The sequence below is a fragment of the Lobosporangium transversale genome, assembly GCF_002105155.1.
Source record: "Lobosporangium transversale strain NRRL 3116 chromosome Unknown BCR41scaffold_5, whole genome shotgun sequence".
Taxonomy (NCBI): domain Eukaryota; kingdom Fungi; phylum Mortierellomycota; class Mortierellomycetes; order Mortierellales; family Mortierellaceae; genus Lobosporangium; species Lobosporangium transversale.
This window is the reverse complement of record NW_019028983.1, coordinates 117,972-135,788: the sequence shown is the minus strand read 5'-3', so window position 1 is coordinate 135,788 and position 17,817 is coordinate 117,972. Positions and strand designations below refer to the sequence as shown.

Genomic DNA, 17,817 nt, shown 5'->3' with positions numbered 1-17,817 from the left:
TTTCCAAAGCCTGTGGGATTCTTGATTATAAAATCGATAATGCAAGTGGTTGACACGTCGATGATGCAAGAACAATGAAATTCAGCTTTGGAGACTAATAAATTTTGAGAAAGGAAGGAGAGAAAGAAGGAAATGTAATAAATAAAACAGAATGAACTGAATACAACACAGCCAAAAGAACACAGAAGTCGACAATTCTTTTGGTCTTGAGCGTTTTCTCCAGTGAAAAAGACGGCGCAAATGTCAAACGCCAAAACCAAAAATGGAGCCTAGGATATTGTCATTTACATATTTATTGGACATTCGGCTGTTCATTTGCCACAAATCAGGGTCAAAAAAGATCTTCTAAATGAAACACACACCCAGACCTAGGCAATCCATCGTCCAGAGTGGCCTCTTCAGTCCTAAATTACTAAAATGTGATCTTTCTCTGTGAGGTTCACTTTTCGTTTTTTTTTTTTGAGCCTGCGCTCTAGTGTGTCAGCCATTAAAGCATGCTTTATTAAACATTGAAGTATTCGCATTGAGGCAAACCTATAGTGATCCTTTCTACTGGATATGGATGCGACTCCAATCCCCATCCGTTAAGAATAGGCTTGTTGTATCCCAACCCTTTCGGTTCATAACTGCGACCAACTCTGGTACCGTCTCTATCGTCTGTTTATGTGCCCTGGCAACAGCCTGGCTCCATTCTTGGCCCTCTTTCGAGTCGTCAAGAGTGGCACCGGATAGACTATGACCACTTTTTCTGTTTTGACAATTCTTATTTTCCAAGATCGCTCTGATTGCGCAGGCATGGTAAAAGCCTTGAATTAAATCGCTTCCCTGCGCTTCCTTGTCGAACCACAGGACAACTTTTTTATTATGTTGCGTCTGAGCCCCTATAGCAGATCCATCAATCATGATATAGTACTGCTCTCTCTGAATAAAATCCATCTGTCGGAGAGCGCGTTCTAATGGCTTGACTGCGTCTCCAGTTCCTGTAAAATCAGAGACAGCAGGCTCGATATCAATAGCGATAGAAAACGGAGAGTGATATGACCTCACAAAGACTTCCTTGTGTGCGACTTCCTTTGGAGTCGGTACAAGGCGCTCCAATTCCTGATACAGACGCGTGTCTGTAGATTTTTCCCCATAGGAGGCTTCGTTGTTCAGGGCCAGCTCATGTAGCACTTTGTGAAAAACAGTCTCTGCTCGAGGCACATTAAGAGAAGGGGTAGTGACATAATGGCTGGATCGGTAGTTCGAATAAATGTTGAAGACCGAAAACGGAAGGAAAGTCAGGCACATAGGAATTAGAGGAAGGACAGTTGGATCTTCAGAGACATGGCTCATCAATGCTGCGATAACGACACCTAGGCCAGTTCCTTAATTATAAAGAATTAAAGGGTGCAAGGTCAGCTAAGATTCAAAACTCCGCGATGTGACCATCAACACAGAGACCGATCTTCATACCTACAAGTCCTGCAGCAGTTGTTTGGGATCCAGATTTTCCAGTGATGTCACCTAGACTACAATTATCCAATGATTATGGGGCACAAAAAAAAAAAAAAGAAGAAATACGAACGTTTCTCAGTACTAATTTTCAGATATGTCAAATTGGTATTCAATTGAGAAGTATTTATCTAGTATCATACTTGTCACGGAGTGCAAAGGTCTTATTCATTTGCGCACGTGTAGCAGAGCTTGCCAGCCATGCCATATTCTTGCCTACAAAATGAAATAAGTCACTTGGTCAGGAAAAGAAACCTCTTAGTAATAGAGGCTATACTTATAGAAATTTGACCTAATTACCGATGTTTGAAATGGACGCAATTATCAAGAAGTAGCCTGGCCAAAGTGGCGTTAAAAGTTCCAAAACGTTGGCACCCTGCATTGCCACTGATGCCTGAAACCTGTATCGTTTCGGTTCAGAGTCAAATTTGTCACTGACAAACGAAGCATAGACAACACCACCAAGCTGACCGAGACCATCCTTGATGATCCAATTAAGCGCAGCAGCCATTGGTATCGATCCTGCTCCAAGCCCCATAGCGAATAAGAGCGATTGCGTTGAAATCACTAACCCGAGATAAAAGAAAATTTACATCATCAGTCGTTGTATAGTGCTTCAAAATAACCTTGGTCTGGAAAAGCACCTTGCTCATGTAGTCAAATATTTGCCTGCTGTCACTGATCCAGCAATATTGTGGAAAAACTGCCATTTAGCGAATGCCCAGTAATTGGGCGTCACTGATTCTGGATATCCTTTAGGCAAAAAAACCGCAAGTGTTGCCTGTGGCGATAATAGGTATTTCGTAATACCAATAGACCCCTCTCCTTCTATTGAATCATCATTTGGAGGAGGCTGATTCCTGTGAGCAACAGCTTTGAGTCTATCATTATCAGGATCTGAGGAGTCGTCTTTAGTGATCGTTAAGCTTTGCCATTTGGGTAACCAGGTCCCTGACTTTCGTTGCTTGATATCAAGTCTGAGGATTGTAGTTGCCGAATCCTTAACATCCTTATTCCCATTGTGAGAGGAAAGCTTTTTAGAAAAGTGCATTCGCGTCTCATTTGAGGATGCAAATGCAAAGCGTGATGTCTTCTGAGCTTTTCGACATGCAGGACTAATCTGCCATAGGGATCTGTTGGCAGCGGTACGAGAAGAGGTGCGGAATGATGTACTCCATTGAGAACATTGTCCTGATGAACGAATGGGATGAAGCAGCATGATTACTACGCCTTACACACGCACACTCTTTCTCTTTGTCACTTTGCGCGTAAAGGAGTTAGGGTAAGGAGAAAGAGCGTTGAAGGACAGTGACTCTTGTGGACACTTTTCTGATCTTTTTCTCGCAGAGGACTGCGAATCGCGCGCGCTTATCTGTTTCATTTGAAATGTACCTGTGTGCCCAAGTATGATTGAAAGACACATCGCATCTGTCGCTTGAGATAAAACGGTCAGGCTATCCTTTTGTGACTCGACACACATGTAGTTGCTGAGATGGCAAGAGACTTCTTAAATAACAATTGGAAACAGCTGAGGACAAATGAGGATACTTTGAATAAGAATAATAAATATGTGATTCCAATAAAAAATGCTTACTTTGCCTTATAGTTGCAGCTGGATATCCAAACATGCCACATTAACTTATGGTGCTTTTTAAATCTTTAGTAGGTTCTCTTCATCATTGAAATGCAGAGAAAAACGTCTATCATAGAACATGTACCATAGTACAACAGGATCTAAAGCGTTAAAGAATTCACATTGAAGCAAAGTCGTGTTTTTATTGAATTTGTCTTAATCGTGATTATCCTTTAGATTGTCCTGTATCGAAGGATATGTTTAGAAGCATATGCTGAGCAATAGGTTAGGAATGGGTCATGAGAATGACAATTGAGATCAAGCGAGCGAATCCAGATTAAATGCGTGCTCTGAATTAAGGATGGAGTCCACAACAAAGATAGACAGTCAGGCAAGCCTTTCCAAAAAGGGTGCAATGTCTCCGAGGGCCAAGCATGGGTTAAGGGGCCAGTCAATGCAAGACATATGCAAATGAAGGTGTAAAATCATGTGAGTAAGCTTTGTTTATTTCATTGCGCTCTTTTCCGGGCCTTTTTTTACACACTTCCCCTCTCTTACTCCATCTTTTTCCTTTAGCAGACATCTCTCTTCTACTCACTCATTACCATTCTCCAGTCCTCTCTATTATCTACCCCTTCTCCATTCATCCTCTCCACTCCCAATAGATACTTCACGATATAAACGATTCACAACACTATGTCTTTCTCTATTGTTAAGCAGTCTGTTCTCGGCCTCTCACGCCCTGTTTTTAAATACAGCATCCCCACGGTATGCAAAGCGATCCCCTTTTCCCAAGTATACCCTTCAAATAGTTTTGCACCCTCTCTTTACTCAGACCAAATTGCATGTGGCATTTTCTTTCCTTTTCATATAACGATTCAACATCGGATCACTTTGCGAAATGGCCCTTTTATTCCGTTCCGGTTGCACACGTCATTAACTCGTTTCTGGACATCCGAACGGCTATTTGCCATATCTCCGTGTTTCCTTACATTTCTAGATTCCGGTCATTGCTGCACGTACATTCGCTACTGAGGCACCTACTCCTGTCAAGAAGTCCAAGACCTTCCAAATCTATAGATGGGTATGCATCTTGATTCATTGGTGTTTCTTCCGAGAGCCAAAAAAAGAAAAAAAAAGAAAAAAGACGCGATAAAATATTTGACTCGTCTTATTTCGGCGCTCGAGTCCGAAACACAAAATTATTTCCCGTTTCTACCACATTTCCCGAACTCACACGATCTATTGGCTCGCTTTTTTTTTTGTCTGTCCACGGACAACGCGAATAATAACAGAACCCTGAACAACCCGCTGAAAAGCCCAAGCTTCAGACATATGAGGTTGATATGAACAGCTGTGGTCCTATGGTTCTTGATGCCCTAATCAAAATCAAGAATGAGATTGATCCCACTTTGACTTTCCGTCGCTCTTGCCGTGAGGGTATTTGCGGCTCCTGTGCCATGAACATCGGTGGTCGCAACACACTCGCATGTATCTGCAAGATCGAGGTTGATGGCAAGCCCACTAAAATCTATCCTTTGCCTCACAGTACGTAAAAGTCATTGTTTAGTTCTTTTCAAGTCGCAGAATTGTCTTTTTTTTTTTTCTTAGCTTACTCTAACATCATCTCTTTCTTTATAATGCTTTAGCCTACGTTATCAAAGATTTAATTCCTGATTTGACCCAATTCTATGCCCAGTACAAGTCCATTGAGCCTTTCTTGAAGCAAAAGACTCCTGAGCTCGAGCGCGAGAACTTACAGTCCATTGAAGACCGCAAGAAGTTGGATGGTCTTTATGAATGTATTCTCTGCGCCTGCTGCTCTACATCCTGCCCCTCCTATTGGTGGAACTCTGATCAATACCTTGGACCTGCCGTCTTGATGCAGGCCTACCGCTGGATGATTGACAGCAGAGACCAGTTTGGCCCTGAACGTCGTCAAGCTCTTCAGAATCCTTTCTCCCTGTACCGCTGTCACACCATCATGAGTATGTTTTCGCATATATGAAGGGCTTCCTCTCGTCTTTTGTGAATACAACATTGCTCTTTCGATACATATTTTGTGCTAATCCTCCTACGCTTTCCCTTTCCTTTAGACTGCGCCAAGACCTGCCCCAAGGGTCTCAATCCTGTAAGTTACTTTTTTTAAGTGTATTCAACCCATCTTAGTAGCTAAAGCTAGCGCTTATTGAAGTAGATCACTAAATCCTGCTATCATTTTTTTAATATCGGATTTGATAGGGCCTTGCCATTGCGCAGATCAAGAAGGAAATGGCCTTGGAGTAAATATTTCTTCATCAGTAGTTATTCCTTTTTCACGATCAAACATATTACATTCAACTTCTACTTCCCTTTACCGCAATCTCCCATCCAGTTCAGATATTGGTTTTAATCCTGACTGATCTGGAGGCATAATAAATGATGTTTTTTATTCGTATTCTTGTGTCAAGCTTGGGCTGCAAAAACCAAGCCACACTATCTTGTCACCTTAACCTAAACGCGCTTCTGGGAGATCTGAATCACCTTTTCCTCCATATACTTCACCATTCATTCCACATATAGCCCAAACGAAACCAAAACCCCACCACTCTCTAATCCATGTCATGACGGTCGTCCCAATCTCCCAGTCCATTTTGGGATTTACTGGTGGGGTACTTAGCTCCATGACCGCCTATTCTTTGATAGCGGATCAAATCCGGACAGATGCTCACGCACTCGATCATTCACTGCAACGGTTTCGGAGAACAATCGAGTATGGCCTTCCTTTATTTATCCGCGATGAGGTAAAAGAAAACTTTTCCCTAGAGCTAATATTGCAGCGAAGCGCCAGAATAGCTATAGATTATATCGCTATTAATATAGTACTCATTTAATACCAGTCCGATTCAAAAATTTGAGTGAGACAACAGCTAATAAGACAATTCATGTTTTTCCTTTTATTAGGAGTTTCTTCAAGTAATGAATGCCTTGGAGATCACATCTCGACGTCAGAGGCGCGAAAAGTCATTGTGGGGGAAAATCAAACAGGCAGGACAGTGGAACTGGAACGCAGGACTAGTTGGTGCGGTTGACGCGTTTCATGAGTGGAAGCAATCCTAGAGATTACATCAATTACGAAGCACTTGTACATTAACTTCATTATCATTAAAAAAAAAAAAAAAAAAAAAAGCATTATGTTATACCAAGGATTGTTTGGTGATTCATGATTATCTTACAGACGATGGTCAAAAGTTAGCCAAATATGTATGCGAACAATTTCTTACTAGCCGTCAAAGACCAAAAGTACGGTAGCGCAGGTTGTAGAGTGGAAAGGTAACAATGGATCATTAGTCGTTTTACTTGTATTTAAAGAAATGGAGTGTATGAAAGGAGAAAAATGGAAATGCAAAGGCTATCTATGGAACAAATATGAAGGTAGAATATGCAGTAAAGTGCTATTACAGAGCGGGGGAAGTTTGTGCTAGTCAAATCAGCCATGCTGCCGAGATACCCTTTACTCGTCGAGCCCATATCGAGCATGATTGCGGCACCAGGCACTGACAGTCTCATAAACAAGGAAGGTTATGCATGTACCAGGAAGCACGCGGATCACATTTGGGGCAACACCCTTGTAAAATCCGAGAAGTCCTTCCGCTCTAAATGGAAAAAGCAAAAGCAATCATTTTTTTTTTTTTTTTTTTTTTTTTTTTTTTAATAAAACGCCACATTCGATATTGCGAAATAATAAGTCAAGCATCATGGTGTAAAGTTTTGCTAATAACTACCTTTTGATCTTTCTGATACAATCAACGACTCCAGTGTATACGACTTCACTTTGAGGATTGCTTATCATCTGTAGCCGCGATCTAAGCACTTGATAAGGATATGTGACGACCGTCGCAGTGACCTTGGAGGAGGCCGCCATACAAAGGTACTCAATTGTCGAAAGTGTTTCCCAATCATGGCTTTGTTCCAACAGCTTGGACTTTCTTAATTTCTCTAATGTCTCTGAATTCAAAGAGAGTCCGCCCATCTCTGCAGTTGCTTGTGCAGAATCTGTGACAGGTGTTGTGCTTTTCCCCCGTACTTCCTCAAGAAACTGTTTCTCCCACCTTTTCTTTTTAACTTCTTGTCTCCAGTCTTTCAGTTGCTCATATGCCATGAATTGGATCGCACCGTGACTCACGCCAAATAAGGCAGGTATCATTCCACGATACATGCCTTTGAGACCTTCAGCCTTTGCTAAGCTGTAAAGACCACCCAAAAGACTTTGATATGCTCCAGGGGTAGCTTTCTTTGTAGTACACATCCTTGTTTTGATCACCCATAAGGGATTAGTGACAGCAGCGGTGAGCGCACCTCCAAGCATCGATGCTATCATGTACTGTGCCGGGCCAAGTCGGCCGGTTTCCGGATCAACAGGCATTTGGCCCTTGATACCGGCATAGAGATAAAAATAAAGACCCCAGGACATAGTTGCGCCTGCAAAGTTGGGTGTCAGTCCACGATAGAGTCCATGACGAAAGCCTTCACTTCTAAAGATCTCCTGGAAACTGCGGAGCGTGCCTCCAATCCGAGGTGCTGCCTGTGATGCGTTGACTGTTGGAAGAAATTGGAAGATAAACATTCATGTAATAGAAAAAAAAATAAAAAAAACTATTTTCCTCAAGGTACCTTGGAAGCGTATTTTGATCAAATCTAGAGGATGCAAACATATCGTTGATACAGCACCTCCAGTGAAGCCCGCTAGTGCTTGATCCTGTTGTAACATGCACATAAAATTAGTCAGTCAAAAGTTGTCTTAAGATCAGTTTAGACATGATCTTTTTCTAAAAATCCCGAAATGAGCCTCGTTCTTCATGAGCGGTTCTTGACAATTGCATTTCGAAAACTATAAATCTTGTAAATTCTTTAAGTGTTATTCATTACCGTTGCTACACTTCCTGTATATGATTTTGGCATTTCTGATCAATGTTGCGTAGTCGGTGAAATGAGACAAGGCAGCTGTAGAGGAAGTTTGAAAGAAAAGATCCGATTTTTAAAAAATTAAATAGTCCTGACAAAATAAACAAATAGATTGATGGATGTTAGGGTAATGATGCAAAATACGGGAAGGAGGAAAAGAAGCGAGTTGTGCTGTGAAGGCAGAAGGTGAAAGCGCGGGGCAGTCTAACGGAGAAGACAGGGACAAGTCCGTAGATTCCTGCTGAGATATACCGCGGGAAAAAAAAAAAAAAAAAAAAAAAAAATCTGTCAGTCCATTGTCCACACAACCCCCGCATTTGTGCCTGCGAATAGCCTTGAGATAGGAAACAAATCGAGTGGTGGACGTAAAAGAATCGTGTGAAGTGGAGCATTTATTCGGACAAAACAGGAACAGGCCTGTTTGAAGTAGGTGACTTTGCTGTGCATCTGTGGTGTTGTAATTCATCAACCCGTGTCTTGTAGTCATTTTTTATTTTCTTAAATGTCCAAGACCGTTTTTTCCTTTAACACTCTCCATTCAGCAACCGCAATGTCATTACTGGTGATCTTATTTTAGAAAGATACACGATGCAAAACACCTTGTTGTACTACGCACACAAATTAGTGTTAATCAACGACATCATTCACAGTGAAGTAAATGAATGAATGGCGCCCACAAAACAATAGGACTTGTCTGGCATATTAGCACTTTGAGCCTTTGATTACAACCTGACATGTGGTCGATACTCCTCACCTACTCTTGTGCAGTCAGCAAAGTCTAGAAAACAGGACACTAGAAAGACAGAAGTGACAAGACAGAGGATAATATTTTTCAGCTTTTCTTAATTGATCATTTAGATAGGAAATGATTTAAACTTCGCGCCGTTCCTGAAAGAAAATATGGTTGTAGACATTTGGCCATGCTCATTTAGCGGTTCTATTGCTGTGTAACCGCAGCTGGAGGCAAGATGCTCTCGTGATTTGGAGGTCAATCCAGAACTCTGTGCGTGAGCCTTTCTTTCATTCTTTGTCCTTTCTCTCGCCATCCTCTATCTCTGTGTTTGAAGGGATGCGTTTCTTTATCAAGTTTGAGAAGGGCAGACGAGAAGAGATCTGGATGGTGCAAGAAGTCTTTTGATGAGATCTGATGCTAAAGTGTGGATAACGCAACGTGAGATGGAATCAACAACACCCTAAGGAAACTTTTTTTTTTTTTTTTTTGTTTTCTTGGTACCAATCTCTTCGCCGAGTCAAGTTACAACGCTAGCTCAAAAGAACGGCTATGCACATAGCCATTATCATCACCAGCGCTCTCGCCATCACTTACAGCTGCAGTGAGACTTTCAAAAATGAATTGGGAATAAAGTATTGGAAAGAGCACCATCATAAACTTTAATTTGCATCATGTTTGATTAATCAACATTGTCCAAAATTCCTGCACAACATGAACATCCAGTTGTCAAACAGCCATGAAGAAAAAAGTGCGTGAGCTGGAGTGCAAGAGAAAAGTACATGAGCGGATGCGTGAGACTTCAAGAGAGTCGATAAATATGCTCAATCGGCTCAACATTCATTGATTTCTCTGTTTGCTCCATCATCTTTGCGACCTTTTTCTCTTTGGTTTATTTTTTCTCTCTTTTTTTTTGTTAGGGCATCTCATCACTTTGTCCATCCTTCTCTTTATTTGCCACCACCATCTCCTTAGTAGTTTCTTTTACATTGCACCTGCAGCATCTCATTCAACACAACACACAGAACCATTCACTACAGAGTTACTTTATTTTATTTAGCGCATCAGTAAACTTGATCAAACTACAACTCTAATGTCGACTACAAATGAACTGGAGAAACAGCAGGGAGCCTCTCAACCTTCCACAACATCTTGCTCTGCTGCTCATGACCCTATTCCACCGTCTACCATCGCCATAGTTACATCCTCTGCATCATCTAACGCTGCTGTTGTCAAGGCTGCCATGCAGGCCAGACGAAAGTCACGCGGCCTAGGCGATGGGTTGCGACCGGACTTTGTCTTTCCAAAACCTCAACAAGCGCAGGCTCAGACGCCCTCGTCTTCCTCAGCGCCATTTTCCCAAGTCAACAGCAATGGACTTCAAAAGAGATTGGATAATTTATCGCTTAAGGAAGAGCAGTCTACATCTCCCGCGACAAGTATCACTTTGAGTGCTCCAAGTGACATTAACAGTGAAGCTTACGCGAAACCTCTCTCTGAAGGAGATAGCAAGTCGATGTTGAACCAGCAACATCTCAAGACTCATTACCGCACACATAGTCGTAATGGATCTACCGTCACGGTGCAGGACATAAAACAAGCCATTGCAGCCGCATCGACCGATCTACCACCACTTGCTGTCCTCTCCAACGCAACTAATCCATCAACGACTTTGGGAGAGTGCTCTACCATCACTTCAGTACCATCCCCAAACAACCCTGTTAGGTCGGAAACTTCGTCTGTGCCAGTTTCAGTCGAAGAGACGACACCCCCTCCGTTGCCACCATCTTCTGCTAAACAGGATCTGGTTTCCCAATCAGATGAATTCTCTCGGCCGGACATAACTAAACAATATTCATCATTGGACGTTGTCAGCGAGCCCTCAACTCCTTTCCGCGACTCGTGTTCGACTCCTCTCTTCTCTCCCATTTCATCACGATCTAACTCTGTACATTCGAATAGAACCACACGCGATCGATCAAACATTTCTGCGCCACCATTCTTTGCCTACTCCATTCCTCATGAATTCCCTTCACCTTATTACTCGCCACGACTGTTCCTCCCAAGTGCGACTGGCCCAACCTCTTTACCTACATCGCCCTTTGCACGTAAGCGTAAGCATGCTTATCATCATACAACCGTTTATTATCCTACCTCCACTATTTGTGTCAAGCTCCCAGGACAGGAGAAAGGGCTCTTTTGTGCACACCATCTCCCAGTTGGAGAAGAGTCCGAATTTGAGCACAGCGAGTATGCACAGGATGCATTCGAGCAGCAAGCACAGGCTTACAAGCCCAACGCCTCGAATAGTGTAGACGTAGATAAATGCATATCTCAGGCTTCTTTGGTCCTGCCTACAGCTTCACAACCCTACAGGCCGCCTGCTAGCCGTCTTAGAGGTGCTAGCGAAAATAAGAGTGACACCAACTCAACTGTAGCTAATGATCAACACAAATACATTGTCTCAGAGAGCTCTCGTCTTTTGCAACGCGCTTCACCTATATCTGATATCAAAGATGACACTTTTGCCACAACAGACTTGTCCGATTCTAACTCTCAACCCTCTGTACGCAACAAGAAAGTTCTCCCACCACCATTGAATCTTCCAGGAAATAACAATGTGCAGGACATCAACAAGCTAGCTGCAGAATCTATCACTCCAACAACACCTAGTCGTCGCCGCCATTCTAAAAGTCACAAGGATCAAAAGGACAAGATCGTAGATGGCCCTCAACTGCCAGATGCAGACAAGTACCAGACTGAGTCTCTTATGTCGGGTGACCATCAACATGTGGAAGACAACAATGAAAGCCAGGGTGGATCTGCAGAGCAGTCCAAGAAGTCGAAAGCTCGATCACGATCCAGATCGAGATCAAGATCTCGTAACCACACTCATGCTGGAAATAGCTCAGGCCAAACCCTATCTAACCAATCAGTCCCCCCCGTGCCGCAGACACCATCCTGGGTACCTGCGCACAAAATGACTCTTGGTACGGGACCATCTTCTGCAACTATCACTACTACTTCGACATCGCTATCGGCCCCAGTCCCTTTGACAGCACCCGTCAGCCCCTCTGCACTTTCACACTCAATCTCACCGGAGTTACCTACGAGCCCCTCCCCTGCCTCTACGTCAGGTCGTGGATCTGGCTCAAATTTTGCTGAATCTGATCTGAAACGTCGTGGCCCACGTCCGGCTCGTCTTTTGAGTACACGTTCAACAAGTAACTTGCAGACGTTGAGTGAGAGTGGTCAGGCTACTTTTTCGCCCCGAAGTGCACGCGATGGACCCTCCGATTACTTTTCTATGCGCCCACTTCAGCATCCACCGCGCACGCCTATGACTCCAGGAGGTGACTATGGTGATGACGACGACGATTACTATGGACGACTCCAGATGGTAACAACACCTATAATTCAAAATGGGTACTTCCCGAACTGGGCAAAAGGAGATGCACAGCTTGAGGAATTGCAACGTATTCGCCTGTTCCTAGCCCAGAGACAGTATCCTGACGAAATGCCTCTTTCCGATGAATGGTATGAATTATTTTGAGATTTTTCTTTTCTTTTTATTTTCCGTCAGTTTATGTGGAAGCAATGTACGTATTGGAAACCTGTAAACTGATGCCAATTTTTTTTTTAAAAAAAAAAAAATGTATCAGGACACTATTCTTTTCGGACACATCCGGAGCCAAAGATAAAACCGGTGTCCAGGACGCATACTCAAGTGCCATTACCCCGCTCTTCTCTTGTCACACAGTCCCTCAATTCGCTACATCCTGGAAATATGTTCGTGAGCGAGTCCGACCCGCAACAATGAAAATGAACCAGAATTTACACTGGTTCAAGAAAGGGATTAAGCCCATGTGGGAGGATCCTAAGAACAAGTATGGTGGACGCTTAACACTTTGCCCGCCAAAAGCGCTTTTAGACATTGTCTGGGAAACAGTATTGATTTTGATGGCTGGAGATGTTTTGGATCTTAATGGCGAAGGAACTGGTGCTGGTAAGTCTTTAGGATAAGGTTTAGATAATTACCATTTTATATATCCTTCATGGGGTGCTGTATGTTAGACTGACAATTAACGTTTATTACCTTGCTCCATGATACGAACCAGTTATCGCGCGTAGGCCCCGTGGTGATCGAGTGGAGGTGTGGGTGGGCGCCGAAGACACACCCGAGGCGTTAGCGCACATCCGAGGCGTACTTATCCAAGAGCTTGCCCCTAGTGGAGCGGATGAGGTTGTAAGGGTAGCCAAGTACAAAAAACATTTTGACAGCCGTAAAGAGGAAAAGATGAAGCAGCTTAGAGAGACGGCAGCTGCCACTACAATTAATACAGGATCGACTGCTGGAACATCGATATCATCGCAGAATACGCCTACAAGTACGAACGGAATACACAGCCTGTCGAGTCCTCTACCACCAATGACGCCGAAAGCGGGTACAAGCGGTAGTCTTGGAAGCAGTACACCGTCAGTAACCGAGTTCCAAACATTTGAGGCATTTACACAGCATCAACAGCAGCAGAGAGAACGGAAACGCGAGCGTGAGCGAGAGACTTTGAAGGAACATGAGCGAATCATGCAATTGGGTAAAGAGCGTCTTGAAAAGGAAAGGGCAGAGAAGGAGCGTTTGCGAGATGAAAAGGTTCGAGCAATGGCGGCAGCAGCGATGGCGGCGTCTGAAGCCAAGCATCAGCAGCAACTCAAAGAGCAACGTGGGAGGGCAGAAGCCCCAAAGGTCACATTAAATTAGACTACCTTCTTGTAACACTTTGAATTCATACATTAAACCTATGAAAATCAATCGATCAATAACGTTTTTTGAGCATTTGGATGAGTATTTTGCTCTTTATCTGTCAGACGCATCTGATTCTTTTCGGAATAATTCATTGGGCGTAAATTATGATTATCCACCATGTTATCTCTGCTCTACAATTCTCTACTGAATTCATGAATGTGCAAAACCCGGGAAAAAAAAAAAAGAGAAAAAAAGAAAAAAAAAGAGGTAGAGTGAATATGTATGTATTAGGTTCGGCCAGCTCATTTGTGTGTGCTTCTGTGGTGACTCGAAGTAAACAGGATGGGGCAGTGGTGCAGTAGGTCCCTGTAAAATAAAGCTGTGACTCAAGGGGATGAATCACTTCTTTTAAAAATGTTAGTCTACTTTACTGCTGATCTTCATATGCTAGTCCTTGAAAATAGATAAAGTATTCATTTTAATTCAGATCGGAGAAAAACTCCGTATTTTGCTTGGTGCTTTCTCCACTTTGCCCACTCTGTTCGGTTTATCAGACAAAACAAATGCTCATTTGAGGACTGTGGGACCTTGTTATTGATGACTCGACTGAAACTATTTCCACATTCAGATAATTGCTTTTGTACGTTTGAGAGATAAGTAAAAGTACTTTGAACGTTGCTCAATGGGCAACCAGAAATCATCTATTAACCCATTATTTGCCATCATAGATAAATAGCTTGCCTCTTCTTTTCTTTTTTTTCTTTTCTTTTCTTCATCTTTCTTAACTCCCTTCATCATTTCAATTTATATCCATTGTATCCAACTATCTTTCCTGCATTAACAAAGCTCAAAATTTTTTATCATCAACAAACAACAAAAGTCTTAGTCATACTAAACCGAATCTAACTAACAACCACCCCCCTTTGTTTACGCAGCCACACAAGTGCATCATCTATTTCTTTATAAATAACGAATTATATACACAAAATGTCTCCTTCAACAACAACTAACTCTCGTCCTGAATCACCAGTTCCTCTGATGCACTCCAAGGAAGAAATCGCAGCCGAATTCATGGAGGATCTCCGTGTTTCCGGGTACAATCCCCTTCTCCCTCCCCAGATCATTCAGGAAGAGATCCCTATGGTAATAGTAATTATGATAATAGCCGATAGACTCGCTTAGTGGGTCAACAAATACCCTGTTTGCTGAATACCTTTTTTTTTTTCTTTTCTTTTCTTTTTTTTTTTTTTCTCCTCTCTTTCTGCTGGCAAACACTTGTAGTCAGATGTTTCTCGCAAGGTCGTCTCATTGGCTCGTCAACAGGCCGCTAAGATTCTTCGTGGAGATGATGACCGTCTTATTGTAATTGTTGGTCCTTGTTCCATTCATGACCCCAAAGCAGCTCTCGAATACGCATCCCGTCTTAAACCTGTAGCAGAGAACCTCGCTGGCGAGCTGTTGATCATCATGCGTGCTTACTTTGAGAAGCCCCGTACGACAGTCGGCTGGAAAGGACTTATCAACGATCCCGATATTGATGGAACTTTCCAGATCAACAAGGGACTCAGGATTGCTAGAGACTTGTTGTGTCGATTGACGGATATGGGAATTCCTGTTGGTTGTGAATTGCTCGATACTATCTCACCTCAGTTCTTGGCGGATTTGATCTCTTGGGGTGCGATTGGTGCTCGTACAACCGAGTCTCAGTTACATCGAGAGTTGGCTAGTGGAGTTTCCTTCCCTCTTGGATTCAAAAATGGAACCGATGGTAACATTAGCATTGCTGTAGATGCGATCCGTGCGGCTGCAAAGCCTCATCATTTCCTGGGAGTGACAAAGCAAGGATTGGCAGCGATCACAAATACAAAAGGCAATGAGCTGTGTCATTTGATCTTGCGCGGCGGTAATGGTGGACCCAACTATGAGAAGGAACATATTGAGAAAACAAGAGAAGGATTGGCTAAGGCCAAGTTGCCAGAAGTGATCATGGTTGATTGCTCACATGGAAACTCAAAAAAGCAGCACAAAAATCAGGTATTAGTTTCAGCTGATTTGGCTAATCAGATTCGTGCAGGTGACAAGTCCATTGTGGGAGTGATGATTGAATCCAATTTGGTTGAAGGTCGTCAGGATGTTGGACCCGAAGGTAGAGATGCCTTAGTCTATGGACAAAGTATCACAGATGCCTGCGTCCATTGGGATGATACTGTCAAGATGTTGGAGGACCTTGCAGATGCCATCCGTGTAAGACGCGGCTAAAAGACCCATCCTCTTTTTATATTTTTTAAATCATCTGTATCATAAGTTTTTCTTAACCGAATAATGGTAGCAATAAAATTAAGACATCTCATCAAAAGCCCTGTGGATAATCTGCTTGCATTTCTTACGGCATTGGTAGAGTGGCACAGTCTTTACAAGAACGACTGAGAGCAATGTCACCGCTTTGAACTACAATGTGTCAAGTAAATCGTCAACAAATAGAGTCCTTGCCAAAAAGTCGTCGACTAAATATTTTCGCATTTTTAAATTGAATAGAACACCCTCCGTTTTTAGACAGAAAAGAAAACGTACAAACTAGAAATTTTAATTTTTATGAGAGAGGCGTGTTCCTCGGGGTGTTAGATCGGTAGACATTATACATATCACTCATCCCACTATGCGAGAGATGGCTTTAGGTATTAGCATGGAAAGCCATTTGACTACTTCTTGGAGGATGAGTGAATGTGAATGAGGGTAATGAGGGTCTGCTTCGATCGGTCAATGGTTTCCAATACAGTCAAGTCCATTCAAAAAATTATATGAAGGAAAGTCTTTGTACGTTAATTTCTATTCTTTCAGATTTTAATTGTGTCCCATAATCCGCGCTTTGGGGCGTTGTATTGGCAACAATTGTGATCGCGGAGATGTGCGATAGGATACAGCCACTATAAGTACTGGTCCCGAGGGACTTGGGGTTTATGGCTGCTAACCTTTATTTCAACATCTTTCGATGATGAAGCGACCCTCCTTACGCCAGAGATGCTGATCAGGGTCACGGCTAGAGCGATGTTGAAGCGTGGTAGTGGCCTCCGTGTGGTGCACCCTAGGCTGTCTGTTCATCTGCAGACAAGCAAAGAGTCTAGTGCTCTTTGATTCTTATGTTTACAGGTTCACCAAGTTAAATTGCGTGTTGGATCTATTTAAAAGATCAACATGAACTTAATTCTCTCTTCTTCTCCGTAGCTGCCACTTTTTCAAAAGATGAGGTTCTTATGAGGGTAATAATTAGCAGATTGATTTATTGATTCAGTACTAATTAATGAGCTAGCCTGTATCAACCTCTGAGCATAACATATAATAACAGTAAATAAGACAGCTACTTTTTTTTTTTGGAGCAAAAGTAGGTACCAATTATGAATGCCCATATTCCGTAGGTTTTACAGGCAAAAATCCTAGACAGTGTCATCATTTTCAAGTAGGACAAGCTTCCATATTTGGTGCTGTTGGCACGCAGACTATTCATAGGCTCGTCACCAGCCTGAGAGAGAAGCATCTGCAAGAGCAAGCCACCAGTTGCCTTTTTAGGCACGCTTGCCTTGCAGCACGTGTAAACACACGTGCGCTTCGTCCTCAGGCTGGTGACGAGCCTAGTGACGAGCCTATATTTTCCATTTCGGACAATAAGCCACTGAATCAATTCAGAGGCACTATTTAAAAAATATTAGTCGACGAGTTTGGCGAGGACTCTCATTCATGTACAAAGGTTCTTGTACGTTAAAATTCACGTGGCCCTTTTTTTTTCAAGAATATTTTTGACCCATCGCGCATACAGTTGATTTGTTAGGCGCTTGAACATTCCTATCTTGCATAGAAAGGAAACATGTATTTGATTCTTTCCTAAAAAATGTATGAGCATCAATACAAGATTTATGTTCATCGATATAAAAAACTGAATAAACACTTGTTGTATTAATATATATGTGAATCTACATCTTGTTTCTGCTACTTCCATCCACCATCTGATACTATTGCTCGTCACCCTTCTATCTACTCCTGCATACCAACTATCACCCCTTACAGCACTGAAAAGAAGCCCCTCGACAATGGGAGCACCAGCACTTCGGAATTAGGCGAGAAAAAAAGGCTTCGATCCGCCAAAAGCCCTGTCTATCATTACGAACAGCGCTGCCTTGGCGTACGAGAATGTCCACACGATCTGGTGGATGATCTCGAGACGTTTTCTCATCTACAACCTTGCAAGCACGTACACAATAACAAAGGTATATATTACACATGGCGTAATAGCTCTCATGTATAGAATAGTAGGAAATAGAAGAAGAAAGCTTAATGTAT

At 42.6% G+C, this 17,817-nt stretch overlaps 6 protein-coding genes across 6 annotated transcripts; 4 read left to right on the top strand and 2 right to left on the bottom strand.

The window, feature by feature from the left end:
• Window positions 1-482: 482 nt before the first annotated feature.
• On the bottom strand, window positions 483-2,782 carry BCR41DRAFT_419330 (vitamin B6 photo-protection and homoeostasis-domain-containing protein). The gene is made up of 5 exons (XM_022029746.1): window positions 2,164-2,782; window positions 1,795-2,061; window positions 1,638-1,710; window positions 1,456-1,511; window positions 483-1,367 (listed from the first exon to the last, which is right to left on the bottom strand). Exons 1-5 carry the CDS (start codon window positions 2,711-2,713, stop codon window positions 550-552), a joined length of 1,764 nt encoding a protein of 587 aa, XP_021884636.1. The 5' UTR covers window positions 2,714-2,782; the 3' UTR covers window positions 483-549.
• Window positions 2,783-3,599: 817 nt separating this feature from the next.
• On the top strand, window positions 3,600-5,522 carry BCR41DRAFT_347020 (iron-sulfur subunit of succinate dehydrogenase). Its single transcript, XM_022023009.1, has 6 exons — window positions 3,600-3,835; window positions 4,068-4,151; window positions 4,363-4,615; window positions 4,717-5,055; window positions 5,164-5,198; window positions 5,309-5,522. Exons 1-6 carry the CDS (start codon window positions 3,764-3,766, stop codon window positions 5,351-5,353), a joined length of 828 nt encoding a protein of 275 aa, XP_021884635.1. The 5' UTR covers window positions 3,600-3,763; the 3' UTR covers window positions 5,354-5,522.
• Window positions 5,523-5,576: 54 nt separating this feature from the next.
• BCR41DRAFT_419328 (hypothetical protein) lies at window positions 5,577-6,201 on the top strand. The gene is made up of 2 exons (XM_022029745.1): window positions 5,577-5,850; window positions 6,011-6,201. Exons 1-2 carry the CDS (start codon window positions 5,671-5,673, stop codon window positions 6,164-6,166), a joined length of 336 nt encoding a protein of 111 aa, XP_021884634.1. The 5' UTR covers window positions 5,577-5,670; the 3' UTR covers window positions 6,167-6,201.
• Window positions 6,202-6,396: 195 nt separating this feature from the next.
• On the bottom strand, window positions 6,397-8,014 carry BCR41DRAFT_347016 (mitochondrial FAD carrier protein). The gene is made up of 4 exons (XM_022023008.1): window positions 7,976-8,014; window positions 7,721-7,805; window positions 6,832-7,645; window positions 6,397-6,702 (listed from the first exon to the last, which is right to left on the bottom strand). Exons 1-4 carry the CDS (start codon window positions 8,006-8,008, stop codon window positions 6,561-6,563), a joined length of 1,074 nt encoding a protein of 357 aa, XP_021884633.1. The 5' UTR covers window positions 8,009-8,014; the 3' UTR covers window positions 6,397-6,560.
• A 1,589-nt stretch (window positions 8,015-9,603) lies between these two features.
• BCR41DRAFT_419326 (hypothetical protein) lies at window positions 9,604-13,516 on the top strand. Its single transcript, XM_022029744.1, has 3 exons — window positions 9,604-12,278; window positions 12,404-12,747; window positions 12,860-13,516. Exons 1-3 carry the CDS (start codon window positions 9,835-9,837, stop codon window positions 13,498-13,500), a joined length of 3,429 nt encoding a protein of 1,142 aa, XP_021884632.1. The 5' UTR covers window positions 9,604-9,834; the 3' UTR covers window positions 13,501-13,516.
• Window positions 13,517-14,556: 1,040 nt separating this feature from the next.
• Window positions 14,557-15,744, top strand: BCR41DRAFT_376733 (3-deoxy-7-phosphoheptulonate synthase; the record flags this gene model as incomplete). Its single annotated transcript, XM_022027065.1, has 2 exons — window positions 14,557-14,628; window positions 14,767-15,744. 2 exons carry the CDS (start codon window positions 14,557-14,559, stop codon window positions 15,742-15,744), a joined length of 1,050 nt encoding a protein of 349 aa, XP_021884631.1.
• Window positions 15,745-17,817: the final 2,073 nt, after the last annotated feature.

Excerpts from the sequence above, each read along its gene's own strand:
- BCR41DRAFT_419330 (XM_022029746.1), bottom strand. The coding sequence starts at position 2,713 with ATGCTGCTTCATCCCATTCGTTCATCAGGACAATGTTCTCAATGGAGT. Across the intron at positions 2,062-2,163 it reads TGCTGGATCAGTGACAGCAG|TGATTTCAACGCAATCGCTC; the intron begins GCAAATATTTGA and ends ATCTCGGGTTAG. Across the intron at positions 1,711-1,794 it reads TGCGTCCATTTCAAACATCG|GCAAGAATATGGCATGGCTG; the intron begins GTAATTAGGTCA and ends TTCATTTTGTAG.
- BCR41DRAFT_347020 (XM_022023009.1), top strand. The coding sequence starts at position 3,764 with ATGTCTTTCTCTATTGTTAAGCAGTCTGTTCTCGGCCTCTCACGCCCT. Across the intron at positions 4,152-4,362 it reads CCTTCCAAATCTATAGATGG|AACCCTGAACAACCCGCTGA; the intron begins GTATGCATCTTG and ends GAATAATAACAG. Across the intron at positions 5,056-5,163 it reads CCGCTGTCACACCATCATGA|ACTGCGCCAAGACCTGCCCC; the intron begins GTATGTTTTCGC and ends CCTTTCCTTTAG.
- BCR41DRAFT_419328 (XM_022029745.1), top strand. The coding sequence starts at position 5,671 with ATGACGGTCGTCCCAATCTCCCAGTCCATTTTGGGATTTACTGGTGGG. Across the intron at positions 5,851-6,010 it reads CTTTATTTATCCGCGATGAG|GAGTTTCTTCAAGTAATGAA; the intron begins GTAAAAGAAAAC and ends TCCTTTTATTAG.
- BCR41DRAFT_347016 (XM_022023008.1), bottom strand. The coding sequence starts at position 8,008 with ATGCCAAAATCATATACAGGAAGTGTAGCAACG. Across the intron at positions 7,806-7,975 it reads ATACAGGAAGTGTAGCAACG|GATCAAGCACTAGCGGGCTT; the intron begins GTAATGAATAAC and ends ATGTTACAACAG. Across the intron at positions 7,646-7,720 it reads GATCAAAATACGCTTCCAAG|TCAACGCATCACAGGCAGCA; the intron begins GTACCTTGAGGA and ends TTCTTCCAACAG.
- BCR41DRAFT_419326 (XM_022029744.1), top strand. The coding sequence starts at position 9,835 with ATGTCGACTACAAATGAACTGGAGAAACAGCAGGGAGCCTCTCAACCT. Across the intron at positions 12,279-12,403 it reads ATGCCTCTTTCCGATGAATG|GACACTATTCTTTTCGGACA; the intron begins GTATGAATTATT and ends AAAATGTATCAG. Across the intron at positions 12,748-12,859 it reads TGGCGAAGGAACTGGTGCTG|TTATCGCGCGTAGGCCCCGT; the intron begins GTAAGTCTTTAG and ends GATACGAACCAG.